General features: G+C 44.7%; 1 protein-coding gene across 1 annotated transcript in view; it reads left to right on the top strand.

Moving 5' to 3' along the window:
- The window catches only part of dnajc3a (DnaJ (Hsp40) homolog, subfamily C, member 3a), a 126,081-nt gene that overhangs the window by 35,041 nt on the left and 72,896 nt on the right, over positions 1-18,144 (top strand). The window contains exons 3-6 of the mRNA XM_038817693.1: positions 3,862-3,986; positions 4,110-4,184; positions 12,151-12,303; positions 15,622-15,803. Coding sequence (XP_038673621.1) covers positions 3,862-3,986; positions 4,110-4,184; positions 12,151-12,303; positions 15,622-15,803 — 535 coding nt within the window. The remainder of the gene's footprint in view (positions 1-3,861; positions 3,987-4,109; positions 4,185-12,150; positions 12,304-15,621; positions 15,804-18,144) is intronic.

Genomic DNA, 18,144 nt, shown 5'->3' with positions numbered 1-18,144 from the left:
CATAGTCAGGACTGCTCTTAGAGCTGTGAATAGCACTGTACAAGATATATAGGGTTAGAGCACCAAAACAGGTAAAAGGTGCCGATCAGTCACAATGTAATGTTGAGTTTATCTAATATTCTCTTTATTTTAGATTCCAGTATCCGCAGTATTTCTTGCACAGCTTATCTGGTTTCCACATCTATTTTAATGGTACTTTTTACTAGGTGTTAGATTTGGTTGTGGAAGAGCACTTTGGAGATAGTGACCACAATTCGGTGACTTTCACTATAGCAATGGAGAGGGATAGGAACATACGGCAGGGCAAGTTTTATAACTGGGGGAATGCTAATTACGATGCGATTAAGCAAGAATTGGGGAGCATAAGATGGAAACAGGAAATGTCAGGGATAGGCACAATTGATGTGGAGCTTTGATATTTATGTCCCTATCAGGCAGAGAGGAAATGGTCGAGTGAGGGAACCATGGTTTACAAAAGAGGTTGAGTCTTGTCAAGAGGAAGAAGGGGGCTTATGTAAGGATGAGAAAACAAGGTTCAGTTAGGGCACTTGAGGGATACAAGATAGCTAGGAAGGAGCTCAAAGGGGTTAGGAGGGGGCATGAGAAGTCCTTGGCGGGTAGGATCAAGGAAAACACCAAGGCTTTTTCCACTTATGTGAGGAATAAAAGAATGACCAATGTGAAGTTAGGGCCAGTCAGGGACAGTAGTGGGAACTTGTGCATGGAGTCTGAAGATATAGGAGAGGCCCTAAATGAATACTTTTCTTCAGTGTTCACAAAGGAGAGGGGCCATATTGTTGAGGAGGATAGTGCAATAGAGGCTGGTAGGCTGGAGGAGGTAGATATTCGGAAGGAAGATGTCAGAAATTTTGAGAAGCCTGAGGATAGATAAGTCCCCTGGGCCTGATGGGATATATCCTAAGAATCTTTGGGAGGCGTGTGATGGGATTGCAGAGCCTTTGGCTTTGATCTTTATGTCCTCACTGTAAAGGAAGACTGGAGAGAGGCGAATGTTGTCCACTTGTTCAAGAAAGGGAATAGGTATAACCCTGGGACTAGGTAGGCCGGTTAGTCTCTTCGGTCATAGGTAAATTATTGGAAAGGGTCCTGAGGGATCCAGGCAGCATCCTGGTAGATCTCCTTTGCACCCTTTCCAATGCTTCCACATCCTTCCTATAATGAGGTGACCAGAACTGCACACAATACTCCAAATGTGGTGGGTCTTGAATGCACTGCCTGGGAGGGTGGTAAACTGGTTGCCTCACATCCTTTTTAAAAAGTACATGGATGAGTACTAGGCACGTCATAACATTCAAGTCTCTGGGCCAAGTGCTGGGAAATGGGATTAGGTACACAGATCATGCGTTTTCTTTGTTGCCGCAGACTCACTGGGCCGAAGGTCCTCTTGTGTCCTGTCTTCTGTCATTCTGATTCTTAGTGAGGTGTCATTTCAGTGATGGATTTTGGAATAGTTTTTATGCAGGAAGCTAATAAAAGGATTGATCAGTTTTTCAGGCAACCATTTAAAAAGGTGGAACCATGATTAATCTTTACTTTTCTTGATGCTGTTTTCCTAACACGCCAATATTTACTTACCAAAAACCTGTTTTAGGTCAAAAGCAACATACTGCTGATGCTGTGCATCTGACTTGTTTTTAGAAAACTCATGTCAGACAGCATCTATGCAGTGAGAAACGTTTGTTTCTGGTTTGGGATCTTTTGTTTATATTTATTTTAATTGGTCATCCTGCTGTGTTTAAAATGAGTGCAGCTTTTAGGGCAGCACGGTGGCGCAGTGGTTAGCATTGCTGCCTACGGCGCTGAGGACCCGGGTTCGAATCCCGGCCCTGGGTCACTGTCCGTGTGGAGTTTGCACATTCTCCCCGTGTCTGCGTGGGTTTCACCCCCACAACCCAAAAGATGTGCAGGATAGGTAGATTGGCCACTCTAAATTGCCCCTTAATTGGAAAACATAATTGGGTACTCTAAATTTTTTTTTTTTTTAAATGAGTGCAGCTTTGCCTACACAATTCTCTACTCGATTGTGAACATATTGGCTAAATCTTGTGTGTCAGAAGAAGACCAACACTAGCTACTCCAGTCTCATCTGGGCAGGGTGGTGCCCTGGGTGTGTTTTTTTTTTGTGAGCCTCTGAGATCGGGACACCATTTAAAAATGGCGCCCAATCTCTCACTACGATGGGGAGTTCCGGCAAGCAGAGCTCCCCGTTGTAAAAAAAAAATGGGGTTGTAAAAAACGGAACCTGCCGCGTGTTCCCCGTTTAGGCCCCTTATTCAACACGGGTAGCATTGAATAACCACGTGTTTCTCGGCACTGTTCCCTTTTGGGGACTTTGTTCCCTTTTGGAAAGATCGCACCCACGTCTCTTTCCATCCTTCCCAAATGTATCACTTTGCATTAAATTTAATCTTTCCACATCTTCCTGATCATCATGTGTTATTAAGTTTATCATCTGCCACTTTATTTGGGTGCATTAAGCATTATTTTACAGATTATTAATGTATATCAAACATTCAGGGCAAGATCGAGTGGAAAGGTTTCCAAGTAGGCGGCATGGGTTTTAAGGGGAACTACAAAAGGGACCAGAGGGGCAATTTTTTCACACAGGGTGGTGAGTATCTGCAAAGAGCTGCCAGAGGCAGCAGTAGAGGCAGGTACAATTTTGTCTTTTACAAAAGCATTTAGACAGTTATATGGGCCAAATGCAGGCAATTAGGACTAGCTCAGTGGTTTAAAAACTGGGCGGCGAGGCCAAATTGGGCCGAATGGCCCGTTTCCATGCTGTAAACCTCTATACTTACAAGTACGATAGCGAGCGGGAGTTGCCAGGTGCTTCCCGATGGCCGACCAGGTGAGATCTCCACCGGTATCTAATGCCAATTAGGACCGGTAATGATGCCCATGGACTTCACATTGGAAATGACTGTCCATCTAGCTGATTCACCTGGACTGTGGCCAGCGGCTGCCCGCTAACTAGGGGAAGCAGCAGCAAACCGCAGACAGCATCCAGCCATGCCACCGTGCAGGCCTGCTCCATGATTCGGAGATGCCGACCTAGTAAGACTATTGAACACAGTGGAGCCCAGATGGGATATCCGAGGGGGTCAGAGCATCAGCCACAGGGCAGCATCCATTGTGCTCGCTCACGTTTTTAAAAAGTGTGCTGAAGAGCACCCGCATGACCACTTGCTGGGGACCCAATTGGATCACGGGAGGTCATTCGTTAGGGAGTCCTTCCCAATAATGAGATGGTAATTGGTCACATTGGATTCTTGCCAAATCATGGCGAGATCCAGATCTCGCCGGTTGGATCTGAAACCAATTAGCGCCCAGTGCAGTTTCCGATTTCGGCCGGCTGATCTAGCCGGCTGGCCAGATTCCTACCTGGTGTGACGTGGCCATTAGATTGCGCCCACTGTCTGAAGAACTGTTCCCAGTACTCTCTGCTTTCTGTCCTTTAGGCAATTTTGTATCCCATGGTGCTTCTATTCTTTTATCCCATGAGCTTTCCCAGTCTATTATGTGAAACATAACAATATTTTTGATAGCTTCTGTACACCAGTATTAACTGCACTACGCTCATTATTTCAGTTTGTTTCATTTCATAGCATGTAGTGCATTCAACTGTTTCAGCCGCACATGTAAAGTTTTTTTTATACTGACCCAAATTATTTGCTTTCTATTCAAAGTTTATTTGTTTTCAGTGGCAACGCTTTGTATGCAGTGGCAATGCTCAAACCATTTCAACAGACACGGCTTTTCTTTTTACTAAGAGCTTCAGAGTCTAGCTGTTTAAAACAAGACTATCATTAATTCCATTATGCTAACTTGTGTTTTCAGATGGGGACCCAGATAACTATATTGCATATTATAGACGAGCCACCGTCTATCTGGCTATGGGTAAATCGAAGTCTGCTCTCCCAGACCTAAGTAAGGTCATTGAGTTGAAACCAGACTTCACATCTGTAAGTAATGCCCTCTACTGTTTTTAGTTGAAAAAGAAGAAATTTTGCTGATTGTTATATTGCATGAAAAAAATGCAGGGCCATATTTGTTTTTGGTATAACTAATGGACCTTTATTATTTAGGCTAGGTTACAGAGAGGAAACCTGCTGCTAAAACAAGGGAAGTTAGATGAAGCAGAGGACGACTTTAAGAAAGTGGTAAGTTTATACATGTGCAGAGCAGTGGAATTCTGATGTTTCACCAACTATATGTCTATTGACGAATCATAGTACTGGTATCGGGGCTACCAGGAATTACTGACGGCGAGGGTCACTTGTGATTGGTTTTAAAGTATCAGGAAACGGACACAGGTTTTAAAATATCAGGAAATGGACACAGTGGGAGGGAGCGGGCAGAGGTAGGTCATATTCCTCGAGCTGCGACTGTGGGTTGCCATTCCTGCTGCTGGCCTGGCTGAATTGGGGGATTGGAAAGTTCAGTGGAGCAGAAATTCTCACTTGGCCTCTACCCATGTTTTTTTCAGGTTATCCAAGTATCTTCGGGTGTTACCTTAGCATTTGACCATTAATAGAACTGCATGTTTTTAACTTGCCAGGGTGTGGCTATTTCATTTATGGTATAAATTCTAGGGGTAACTTGCCAGGGTGTCATTATTTTATCTATGGTATGTGTTGGCACAGATAGAAGATTGACTGGCCAACAGGAAGCAGAAGGCATAAATGGATCTTTAGGTTGGCAAAGTGTGCCATGGGGATCAGTGCTGAAACCTCAACTGTCTACAATTCATATACATTACTTGAATGATGGGATGGTTGGAAAGTAAGTTGTGAAGTGGACATAAAGATATAGATATAGTATGCTGCCAAACCATACATACTGCCTCAAGCACACCTCTGTGCTGCTTGAGCAAAAGCCTCTTGGACGACATGGACACTTGCCACCTACAAATATTTACATGTCTGCTTACTGCATAAAATTATCTCAGCCTTAAATTCATTGATCATAACTTGAATTCCAAAAAGTCATAGCATTCTGAATTGAAGAACTCCTTTAGCCTAAATGGCTGGTTTTGCTCAGTGGGCGCGACATCTGGTTTGTAATGCAAAACAAGGCCAGTAGTGCAGGTTCAATTCCCGTACCAGCTGAGTGTGTACCTGAGCAGGTGCTGGAATGTGATGACTAGGGGTTTTCACAGTAACTTCATTGCAGTGTTAATGTAAGCCCACTTGTGACAATGAAAGATTATTGATTTAAATTGTCAACCTTTTTATCCCAATATCCCCCATATTGTAAATCCCATAGCTGGGGGAAATAACAGCTTTGACTAAGTCGTCCAGACTTAAAACATTAGCATCCTTCTCTCTTTAGAGCTGTCAGACCTGCTGAGATGAAATGAAATGAAAATCGCTTATTGTCACGAGTAGGCTTCAATGAAATTACTGTGAAAAGCCCCTAGTCGCCACATTCCGGCGCCTGTCCGGGGAGGCTGGTGCGGGAATCGAACCGTGCTGCTGGCCTGCTTGGTCTGCTTTAAAAGCCAGCGATTTTAGCTCAGTGAGGCTACACAATGTAACTATGTAAACACCGGCATCGGGTGAAGCATACAGGGGTGGAAGTGTTAACCATGTCAGTCCATAAGAGGGTCGTTTAGGAGTCTGGTAACAGCGGGGAAGAAGCTGTTTTTGAGTCTGTTCGTGCGTGTTCTCAGACTTTTGTATCTCCTGCCCAATGGAAGATGTTGGAAGAGTGAGCAAGCCGGGTGGGAGGGGTCTTTGATTATGCTGCGTGCTTTCCCCAGGCAGTGGGAAGTGTGAATGGATGGGAGGCAGGTTTGTGTGATGGACTGGGCTGTGTTCACAATTCTCTGAAGTTTCTTGCCATCTTGGGCCAAGCAGTTGCCATACCAGGCTGTGATGCAGCCATCTTCCTGTGCTCCCCTCAGTCCAAAACCGGCATCTCCACATCATGGCTACCATCGACACCGCCAACTGCCGGCTCAAAGTGGAGAGGATCTCCAAGAAGATCACGCATATAGACACTGACATTAAGTTTCTACAAAGATGGAAGGAAGCAGACGAGATCCTGAAAGGGCTACAGATCACAAACCCATCAAGTCGACCTATAAACACAGACTACGCTGAGAGACTCTGCCGTCGCACCTTCTCTCACTCCTAAACCACCTCGCACACCAGCTCTACAGCAGACGACGCAACCTGGAAACCAGCCAGAGGCCATTTTCTCAACTTGCACTCAGGACGCAGCAGACCAGCTGCGGAACACCGCCAAACAGATGAGAAAACGATACTACACCTATATGCACACCAAGAACAGGAAGCTTGAGAAACTCTGCATCACTACCAGCAGCAACCAAGCCTCCCCCGGTACCACAGTAGAAAACAATACAGGGAAATCTATTGTCAACTTGTCAGACGAAATCGAAGTCCTCAGCAGAGGGCTCAATTTCTTCACCACCACCAAAATAGACCCCATCAGTCTCACGGCAGACACGGAGGAATTCATCAGGCGAATGAGGCTCCGGGAGTTCTTCCACAAACCACAAGAGGGCGACAACAAACCCAATGAGTCAACCAATGAACCAGAACAGCAGACCGAGAGATCTGTGGTGCGGCAACCGAAGAGGAAAGTGTTGAATGGCACAGCTCCGGAAGGCCGCTGCCCAAGACTCTCCATGTATGCTCAAGCCGTCGGGAGTCGCGTTAATGACAGATTAATCTGTCGCATTCACAAGACAGCCCCGAACGTCGCCCAAGCACAACGCAACGCCATCCACGCTCTCGAGACCAACCGCAACATCGTCATCGAGCCAGCAGACAAAGGAGGGGCCACCATGATACTGAACAGAACGGACTACTGCAAAGAGGTGTACCGACAACTCAACAACCAGGAACACTACAGATAGTTACCTGCAGATCCAACCAAGGAACACACCCGCCAACTCAACAGACTCGCCAAGACCTTGGATCCAGACCTTCAGAACACCCTATGTGCTCTCATCCCACGTACTCTGGTGTTGGAGACCTCTACTGCCTTCCGAAAAAACACACGGCCAACGCACCAGGCCGTCCTATCGTATCAGGCAATGGGACTCTGTAGCCAGAGAGGTTCTCACACATCGAGGGCATCTTGAAACCAATCGGACAAGGAACGCCCAGCTTCTGTCACGACACGACAGACTTTCAACTCACCCATGGACCAGTTGAACCTGGAACATTCCTCGTCACAATGGACGTCTCGGCGCAATGGACGTCTCGGCACTCTACACCAGCATGCTCCATGACGACGGCATTGCTGCAACAGACTCCGTACCCCACACAACCGCCAATCTCCAGATGCAACTTTGCAACTCATCCACTTTGTCCTGGATTACAAAGTCTTCACCTTTGACAACAAGTTCTTCATCCAGACGCACTGAACAGCCATGAAGACCAATTTTGCACCTCAATATGCCAACATCTTCATGCACAAGTTTGAACAAGACCTCACCACACAGGACCTTCAACCGACGTGATACATCAATGACATTTTTTTCCTTTTGGACCCACGACGACGAATCATTTGTCAGACTCCCATGGACTACTCTTCAAAATCGGTTGCATTCTTGGACATGCTCATCTCCATCAAGGACGGTCACCTCATTACTTTCTTTACCGCAAGCCCACGGATAACCTCACGATGCTCCACTTCTCTAGCTTCCACCCTAAACAACATTAAAGAAGTCATCCCCTATGGACAAGCCGTCCGTATACACAGGATCTGCTCAGACGAGGAGGAGCGTAAACAACATCTACAGACGCTGAAAGATGCCCTCGTACGAACGGGATATGGTACTCGACATATGGATCGACAGTTCCAATGCACCACAGCAAAAAACCGCATCGACCTCCTCCGGAAGACAAACACGGGACACAACCGACAGAGTACCCTTCGTCGTCCAGTACTTCCCCGGAGCGGAGAAACTACGACATCATCTTCGCAGTCTTCAACACGTCATCGATGAAGATGAACATCTTGTCAAGGTCATCCCCACACCCCCACTACTTGCCTTCAAATAACCGTGCAACCTCAAACAAACCATTGTTTGCAAAAAACTACCCAGCCTTCAGAACAGCAACCACGACACCTTCAGAAAAGCAACCCTGCCATGGCAATCTCTGCAAGACGTGCCAGATCATCGACATGGGTACCACCATTACACGTGAGAACACCACCCACCAGGTACGCGGTACATACTCGTGCAACTCGGCCAACGTTGTCTACCTTGTACGCTGCAGGAAAGGATGTCCCGAAGCATGGTACACTGGCGGGACCATGCAGACGCTGCAACAACAGATGAACGGTCATCTCACGACAATCGCCAGGAAGGAATGTTCCCTTCCAGTCGGGGAACACTTCAGCAGTCAAGGGCATTCAGCCTCTGATCCCCGGGTAAGCGTTCTCCAAGGCGGCCTTCAGGACGCACAACAATGCAAAATTGCCGAGCAGAAACGTATAGCCAAATTCCGCACACATGCGTACGACCTAGAACATAGAACATAGAACACTACAGCGCAGTACGGGCCCTTCGGCCCTCGATGTTGCGCCGACCTGTGAAACCATCTGAAGCCTATCTGACCTACAATATTCCATTTTCATCCATTTGTCTATCCAGTGACCACTTAAATGCCCTTAAAGTTGGCGAGTCTACTACAATTGCAGGCAGGGCGTTCCACACTCCTACTACTCTCTGAGTAAAGAAACTGCCTCTGACATCTGTCCTATATCTATCACCCCTCAATTTAAAGCTATGTCCCCTCGTGTTGGTCATCACCATCCGAGGAAAAAGACTCTCACTGTCCACCCTATCTAACCCTCTGACTATCTTATATGTCTCTATTAAGTCACCTCTCAGCCTTCTCCTCTCTAACGAAAACAACCTCAATTCCCTGAGCCTTTCCTCGTAAGACCTTCCCTCCATACCAGGCAACATCCTAGTAAATCTCCTCTGAACCCTTTCCAAAGCTTCCACATCCTTCCTATAATGTGGTGACCAGAACTGCACGCAGTACTCCAGGTGCGGCCGCACCAGAGTTATGTACAGCTGCAGCATGATCTTGTGGTTCCGAAACTCAATCCCCCTGCTTATAAAGGCTAGCACACCATATGCCTTCTTAACAGCCCTATTAACCTGGGTGGCAACTTTCAGGGATTTATGTACCTGGATGCCGAGATCTCTCTGTTCATCTACACTACCAAGAATCTTGCCATTAGCCCAGTACTCTGCATTCCTGTTACTCCTTCCAAAGTGAACCACCTCACACTTTTCCGCATTAAACTCCATCTGCCACCTCTCAGCCCAGCTCTGCAGCTTATCTATGTCCCTCTGTATCCTATAACATCCTTCAGCACTATCCACAACTCCACCGACCTTCGTGTCATCTGCAAATTTACTAACCCATCCTTCTACACCCTCTTCCAGGTCATTTATAAAAATGACAAACAGCAGTGGCCCCAAAACAGATCCTTGCGGTACACCACTAGTAACTGAACTCCAGGATGAACATTTGCCATCAACCATCACCCTCTGTCTTCTTTCAGCTAGCCAATTACTGATCCAAACCGCTAAATCACCTTCAATTCCATACTTCCTTATTTTCTGCAATAGCCTACCGTGGGGAACCTTATCAAACGCCTTACTGAAATCCATATACACCACATCAACAGCTTTACCCTGATCCACCTGTTTGGTCACCTTCTCAAAAAACTCAATAAGGTTTGTGAGACATGACCTACCCTTCACAAAACCGTGTTGAGTATCGCTAATCAACTTGTTCTTTTCAAGATGATTATAAACCCTATCTCTTATAACCTTTTCCAACATTTTACCCACAACCGAAGTAAGGCTCACAGGTCTATAATTACCAGGGTTGTCTCTACTCCCCTTCTTGAACAAGGGGACAACATTTGCTATCCTCCAGTCTTCCGGCACTATTCCTGTCGACAAAGACAACATAAAGATCAAGGACAACGGCTCTGCAATCTCCTCCCTGGCTTCCCAGAGAATCCTAGGATAAATCCCATCTGGCCCAGGGGACTTATCTATTTTGACATTTTCTAAAATTGCTAACACCTCCTCCTTTTGAACCTCAATTCCATCTAGCCTGGTCGACTGAACCTGAGTGTTCTCCTTGACAACATTGTCTTTCTCCAGTGTAAACACTGACGAAAAATATCCATTTAATGCTTCCCCTATCTCCTCTGATTCCACACACAACTTTCCACTACTATCCTTGATTGGCCCTAATCTTATTCTAGTCATTCTTTTGTTCCTGATATACCTATAGAAAGCCTTAGGGTTTTCCTTGATCCTATCCGCCAACGACTTTTCGTGTCCTCTCCTCGCTCTTCTTAACTCTCCCTTTAGGTCCTTCCTGGCTAACTTGTAACTCTCAAGTGCCCTAACTGAGCCTTCATGTCTCATTCTAACATAAGCCTTCTTCTTCCTCTTGACAAGTGCTTCAACTTCCTTAGTAAACCACGGTTCCCTTGCTCGACAACTTCCTCCCTGCTTGACAGGTACATACTTATCAAGGACACGCAGTAGCTGTTCCTTGAAAAAGCTCCACACGGAAAAAAACCTCAACTGGGACCTTGGATTTATGCTGCATGACATTCATTCCCCCACCATCTGGCCTGGGCTTGCGAAATCCTACCAACTGTCCTGGGTTGAGACAATTCACACCCCTTCTTTATTTTTTTAACCTGGGGTTACCCCTATCTCTGGATCTGTAAAGACTTAATTACCTGCAAATTTTCGCATTCAAAGCATTGTCTTGCACCTTTGACTTTATGTATATATTATATGTATGTATGTTTCTGGAACATACCTCTTCATTCACCTGAGGAAGGAGCAGTGCTCCGAAAGCTAGGGATTTGAAACAAACCTTGTGTTGTAAGACTTCTTACTGTGCTTACCCAGTGCAACGCCGGCATCTCCATGTTAAGAAAAACCCATTATCCTTGAGAGATGGAACGAAGGAAGAGGACTTTGCAGTTTATTGTTTAAGGAAGAATGACCTGAAGGCAGCAGAATTTGTGCCAATGTTCTTTTTCTCTGGACGCAATTGCTGGTGTCTTGAAGTGAAGCTTGAACTGTATGGTGGTTTATATTGCAGAAAAATTTGGAATTGGTTCTGCCCTCTAGTCTTGATAAATTTTGCCACCGGTGGAGGAAATTGCAGTGGGTAACCCTTGAATGGAATGTACGTTGATATATATTATCTGTCATTTAAATTGTGTTGGGCACAATGGGTGAGCACATTCTTAATTGTCCGTAAAGGTCTTGTCTGCAGCTCTCATCACATGTTGATCTTGGGGGGAATAGGTGGTCGGAGTCGGAAGGTGGGAATTTGCTGTAAAGATTTAAAACATGTAGCAAATAAAATAGGGAAAGTGGTGATATGGAATTAGAACATTACAGCGCAGCACAGGCCCCTCGGCCCTCGATGTTGCGCCGACCTGTGAAACCACTCTAAAGCCCATCTACACTATTCCCTTATTATCCATATGTCTATCCAATGACCATTTGAATGCCCTTAGTGTTGGTGGGCCCACTGTTGCAGGCAGGGCATTCCACACCCTTACTACTCTCTGTAACAAACCTACCTCTGACATCTGTCCTATATCTATCTATCTCCCCTCAATTTAAAGCTATGTCCCCTCCTGCTATGGTCAGAGTCTGGTAATTTTATTAAGATCTGTGATCTTGGGTGTTTGAGAGAAGAATCATGTCTATTGATAGGGAAATTTATGTAGGTTAAGAGATTGAGGAACTTGGACGATTGTTATAATAATAATCACTTATTTTCACAAGTAGGCTTCAAATGAAGTTAACTGTGAAAAGTCCCTAGTCGCCACATACTGGCACCTCTTCGAGGAGACCGGTACGTGAATTGAACCTGCGCTGCTGCTTTGTTCTGCATTACAAGCAGCTGTTAGTCCACTGTGCTAAACCAGCCCCTGTATCAACCCAAATATATGGTTTGGCTGTATATATGGAGGTTGGCAGTTGCAGTGTTCTTTTTTAAAACTTGGTTTAAATGTAGCGACAGATGAAGTCAACAGAAGTATGTGCATTTAACTTTGAATCTGTCCTTTTTTTTTCAGCTAAAATCTAACCCCAATGAGAAAGAAGAAAATGAAGCAAAGTCTCAATTAAGTAAAGCAGATGAATTACAACGAATCGTTATACAGGCACGAACTGCATTCGAACATCAGGATTACACAGCAGCAATTGAATTACTTGACACACTTATTGAGGCAAGCTTTAGCTTGTTACAAGAATGATATACCATAAGCCTTTTTAAAAATTGGAATGGGAGACTTGTGTTCTTGGATTTTATTTTTACCCTTGTCACCCTGTATAACTGCAGTCTACCTATTTGCATAGAGCTTTCTCCCCTTTAACCCTTCCAGCCCAGACTTTTAAAAATCATGTTCTATAATCCATTTACAACACCAGCTGTTCACATATGATTTGGATGTGGGGACCAAATGTAATTTTCAAAGTTTGCAAGTGATGCAAAGCTAGGTGTGAATGTCTTTTGTGAGGAAGATGCAAAGTAGCTTTGGATAGACTTAGTGAATGGGCACGAACATGATTGATGGAATGTAATGTGGAGAAATGAGAGGTTATCCACTTCGGTAGGAGGAAAGAAAGAATGTGCAAAGTATTTCTTAAATGATAAGGTATTAGAAAGTGTTCATTTACAAGTCACTGAAAACTATTGTATATAGCAATTGTTGCTTCAATTGTATTAAACTTTGGTTGAACCCCACCTGGAGCACTGTGCGCAATTTTGGACCCCGTAGGAAGGATAGTATTGCCACAGAGGGAGTACAATAAAGGTTCACCAGACTTGTTCTCAGGATGACACTGCTACCCTTGAAGATAGATTGGAGAAACCGGGCCTGTAATTACATGTTTCAAAGAATAAGAGGTGATCTACAAAATACACCTGAGGAAGGAGCAGTGCTCCGAAAACGAGTGTTTGAAACAAACATGTTTGACTTTAACCTGGTGTTGTAAGACTTCTTACTGTGCTCGTCCCAGTCCAATGCCAGCATCTCCACATCAATCCTATTGAATGTCAGAGCTCGCTTGATGAGCTGAATGGCCAACTCCTGTGTCTTATTTCCTTTCGGTTGACGTATTTCATGGTTGTAATTCTATTTAATGTTGGAAGTCACATTCTTTTACTTTCAAAGGATCCTCATTTTACACAATATATTAAAGCACCTTGCGAATATTGCATTATATTTCTTTCATCAGTGCACCTGCCCTTTATTTTCATTTCTGGGCATCAAATGTTTGACTCCTGTGTTTGTTTGCAAGTTCAAGTATGTTTTTAATGTAGGTGTGGGTGCCACAAATCTGAAAACTACACTTGCTAATTTTATTGAGACTAAAGGAATCCTCAAGATCCCCATGAACGAGCCTTGTGGATAGCACAATCACTTCACAGCTCCAGGGTTCTAGGTTCGATTCCGGCTTGGGTCACTGTCTGTGCGGAGTCTGCACATCCTCCCCGTGTGTGCGTGGGTTTCCTCCGGGTGCTCCGGTTTCCTCCCACAGTCCAAAGATGTGCGGGTTAGGTGGATTGGCCATGATAAATTACCCTTAGTGTCCAAAATTGCCCTTAGTGTTGGGTGGGGTTACTGGGTAATGGGGATAGGGTGGAGGTGTTGCCCTTGGGTAAGGTGCTCTTTCCAAGAGCCGGTGCAGACTCGATGGGCCGAATGGCCTCCTTCTGCATTGTAAATTCTATGCAAATTCTATGTAATCATATGGCCCATATTAGATGGCGAGATGGAAACATCGGTAGAAATTGCTTCTTGTTGACTTATCAGCTCAATTTACAGATTATCCACAAAGACAAATGTACACTTGTCCAGGCAACCTAACCACTGTTAAATGCGAATTTGAGCAGCATTTCTGGGTTGGTATGGTCAGGGGAAATGTTCTAAATTTTATGGAACCAGTATACCTTTTATTGCTGTGACTTGCCTCAAAATGGGTCTTAACCTCTTGCTAATTTTGATGCAGCTGGTGCCAGTGGGTATTTTGCCGGTTATGGATGGTTAACTCACTTCATTTTGCATATCCCAGGATCCTGATTGCCATTTTAAGTTAAACATGATTGGCCATGGATGATGGAGGAGAAAAATCCCAGCCAACTAAAATTGATATTAATTTTTGAAGCCTGGAGGAACTGAATCCTGAGACCCTACAAAAATAATTTGGCCTCCTGCCTTGACTGCTCCTTGTCCGTTCCCTGATCCTTGTCTGTCTATACTACTGTGAACTAGAAAGGCTCAATATTGTTTTGGCCTCGAAGCAAGCCTGCATAGTGGCATCTGGTGGAGGTACTTCATAGTTTGCCGGTCTGATAAATCAACAGAAATAATTGCCATCTATGTAGAGCCTTTAATGGAGTAAAGGACTCGTAGGGTTTTTTTAACCTGAGTATTGTCAAACAAATTTTGACACTGTGTCACATGTATTGGACAAGAAAGCGGTCAGTATCGAGGAAAGTCTTTAGGGCTAGAGACAGGGCTAGAGAGATGAACATAATACCACAAGAAGTAGTAGCACGTGTAGACCATATGACCCATTGAGCCTGCTGCATTCTTCGTGTCCACTCCTCATATCTATAAATTCCCTGGGACCCCTAAGTGGAGAGGCTTTGGGAATAAATTGCCTAACTAAGTGCCTGTGCTTGGATATGACTGTCATTGGTTGAGCAGTTATAGCCTGGGTGGTGCAAGAGGCAAGAATCGGAGGAGCATTGATATTTAAGGGTTGTAAAGCTACAGAGGTTTAAGAGCAATGCTGAGCAGTCTGCAGCCCAGGGGCCACATATGGCTATCGGGGTTCTGAGTGCAGTCCCATGAGACTTTTTGTTGGCCATTGTCCATGCGCAGGGTTGCCAGATTCTACTGGTTTCCGCCCATGTCTCTTCCTTTCTGCCCTATAGGACCTGAAGTGATGTATGCAAAGCTAAGTGACGTGTGTGCTGATTGCACACAATACTGACAGAGCCATGTGCTCCCTCTGCGTCCAATCAAAACATTGTGGTTTTTATTTACTGTTCCTGTTTTGTATTGTGTTTTGTTCTTTACCATTCTGAGCTTGATAGTTCTATGAATATCATAACCCCACAAATATTGAATACATGTTATGATTCTCCCCTGCCACCATAACCCCCCCTCCACCCACAACATACTAGACGCATAATGGTCCGCCCCACCTCAATCTTTCGCTCAATTTTTCACTTCACAAATCGATGTTTTACACTCTCACTTCACAAATAGATGTTTTACTTACACCCAATAAAGGATCAAGCAGATGATACATCTTGTATGTGGATGTTCAAGATACATCCACACTGAACAGACTTCATATGGTGACCACCCAAACCACCAGTTCACTTTTTATACTTTACATATAGGTAGGTCTACTCCTGTATTTGGAAGAATATTTGAGTCTTCAAAGGTAGACTTAAATGGCAACATCTATGATAAATTTAAGTTATTGTATTAAGTTTTGAGATTTGTCTGTCCTTTGCTTTACATCAGACCTGTGTTTGGGATTCTGAGTTGAGAGAACTCCGGGCAGAATGCTACATACAGATTGATGAAAGTGGAAAAGCAATAAGTGACTTGAAAGCGGCATCGAAACTTAAACATGACAACACTGAAGCATTCTACAAAGTCAGTATAATCTATTACCAGCTTGGAGACCATGAAATGTCTCTTAGGCAAGTATCTTCATTTCTTTGAGTAATCTTCTGCGATTGTTGAACTACAAATTAATATCCTTTGCAGGTTGTTCACTTGAGTCTTTTTGGTCAACTGCTTTTTGTTAGCCATTCCATCAACAGTGGTTGGATGTGTTTGATGTAAAATATTTTGTAGGATGAATTTTTAATGTCAGAGAAATCTAGAATTTAAGTTGCTATTGTAGCGAGCAAATAATTGTAGCAGTATTTGGCACATACGTTTGCTCAAATTTGTACACATGGGCTCATAAATCTGAGATGGTGCTGTATCAGTGTGGCTCCAGTTCTCTGCATCTGCTTTGCACTGAAAACTTGCAAACATAGAACATAGAATTTACAATACAAAAGGAGGCCATTCCGCCCATCGTGTCTGCACCGACCCTTGGAAAGACCACCCCACCTAAGCCCACACCATCCTGGTAACTCAGTAACCACTCCAACCTTTTTTTGGATACTTAAGGGCAATTTAACATGGCCAATCCATCTAACCTGCACATCTCTGGACTGTGGGAGGAAACTGGAGCACCCGGAGGAAACCCACACACACACATGGGGAGAACGTGCAGACAGTGGCCCAAGCCGGTAATCGAACCTGGGACCCTGGAGCTGTGAAGCCAGTGTTAACAACTGTGCTACCGTGCCGCCCAACTATGCTACCATGAGCTTTCTCATGGTAAGGTTAAGGTTAAAAGTAAGGTTAAGAGGGGGGGTTGTTGGGTTACGGGTATAGGGTGGATACGTGGGTTTGAGTAGGGTGATCATGGCTCGGCACAACATTGAGGGCCGAAGGGCCTGTTCTGTGCTGTACTGTTCTATGTTCTATGTTCTCTGCCATTCTGCACCATTAAGTATGACCATGGTTAATCATGGACTTTCCAACTTCGCTCCCTGGCTGATCCCCATCTCCCTGGAGAGATCGAATATATTTAAGACAGATTTTTGATGATCCATGACCTCTGGAGTATAGAATTCCAAAGATTCACAACCCTTTAAATGAAGAAATTGAACCAAGAACAAAAAGTACAGCACAGGAACAAGCCCTTCAGCTCTTCAAGCCTGTCCAAATCATGGTGCCCTAACTTTAAAAAAAACATTCTGCCCTTACCCGGTCCGTATACCTCTCTTTCCTTCCTATTTGTGTATCCACCCAGATGCCTCTTAAATGTTGCTAATGTGCTTGCTTCCACCACATCCTCTGGCAGTGCGTTCCAGGCACCCACCATTCTCTGCATGAAAAAATTACCCAGCACATCTCCCTTAAACTTTCCCCTCTCGTATTGAACCTGTGCCCCATTGTAATCGACACTTCCACTCTTGGAAAAAGCCTCTGACTATCCACCCTGTCTGTGCCTTTCATAATTTTGTAGACCTCTATCCGGTCTCCCCTCAGCCTCTGTCTTTCTAGTGAAAACAATCCTAGTTTATTCAACCTCTCCACATAGCCAACATCCTGGTGAACCTTCTTTGCACTCTCTCCAAAGCTTTCACTTCCTTCTGATAATGTGGTGACCAGAACTGCACGCAATACTCCAAATGTGGCTTAACCAAGGTTTTTTACAGCTGCAACATAATTTTGATTCCTGGCTTGGATCACTGTGCGGAGTCTGCACATTCTCCCCATGTCTGTGTGGGTTTCCTCCGGGTACTACGGTTTCCTCCCACAGTCCAAATATGTGCAGGTTGGCTGAATTATTATGCTAAATTGCCCCTAAGTGTCCAAAAGATTAGGTTTGGTACTGGGTGATGGCGGTAGTGTGGGGGCCCAGGTAGGGTGTTCTTTCAAAGGGTTGGTGCAGACTCGATGGGCTGAATGCACTATAGGGATTCTATGATTCTAGATTTCATCTTCCCAAATGCATCATCTTTCATTTGTCCGGATTAAACTCCATCTGCCATTTCTGTGCCCGAGACTCCAATCTATCTATATCCTGTTGTATCTGATAATCCTTGGCACTATCAGCAACTCCGCCAATCTTTGTGTCGCCTGCAAACTCACTAATCATAACACCCATGTTTTCATCCAAATCATTTGTATATACTACAAGCAACAGAGGTCCCAGCACTGATCCCTGCAGAACACTCTAGCTACAGATCTCCTTTCTGAAAAACACCCTCTGTGTTCTGCAACCAAGCCAGTTCTGTATCCATCTAGCCAGCCCAATCTGAGCCCCATGTGATTTTAGTTTTTGTACCAGTGTGCCATGTGGGACCTTGTCAAACGTTTTACCAAAATAACGGTGTTCAAAAGGCATCTTGACAAACACATGGATAGGGTGGGTATAGAGGGATACGGCACAAGGAAGTGCTGAGGATTTTGGCC

Source organism: Scyliorhinus canicula, chromosome 14, assembly GCF_902713615.1.
Source record: "Scyliorhinus canicula chromosome 14, sScyCan1.1, whole genome shotgun sequence".
Taxonomy (NCBI): domain Eukaryota; kingdom Metazoa; phylum Chordata; class Chondrichthyes; order Carcharhiniformes; family Scyliorhinidae; genus Scyliorhinus; species Scyliorhinus canicula.
This window is presented reverse-complemented; position numbering and strand designations above follow the sequence as displayed.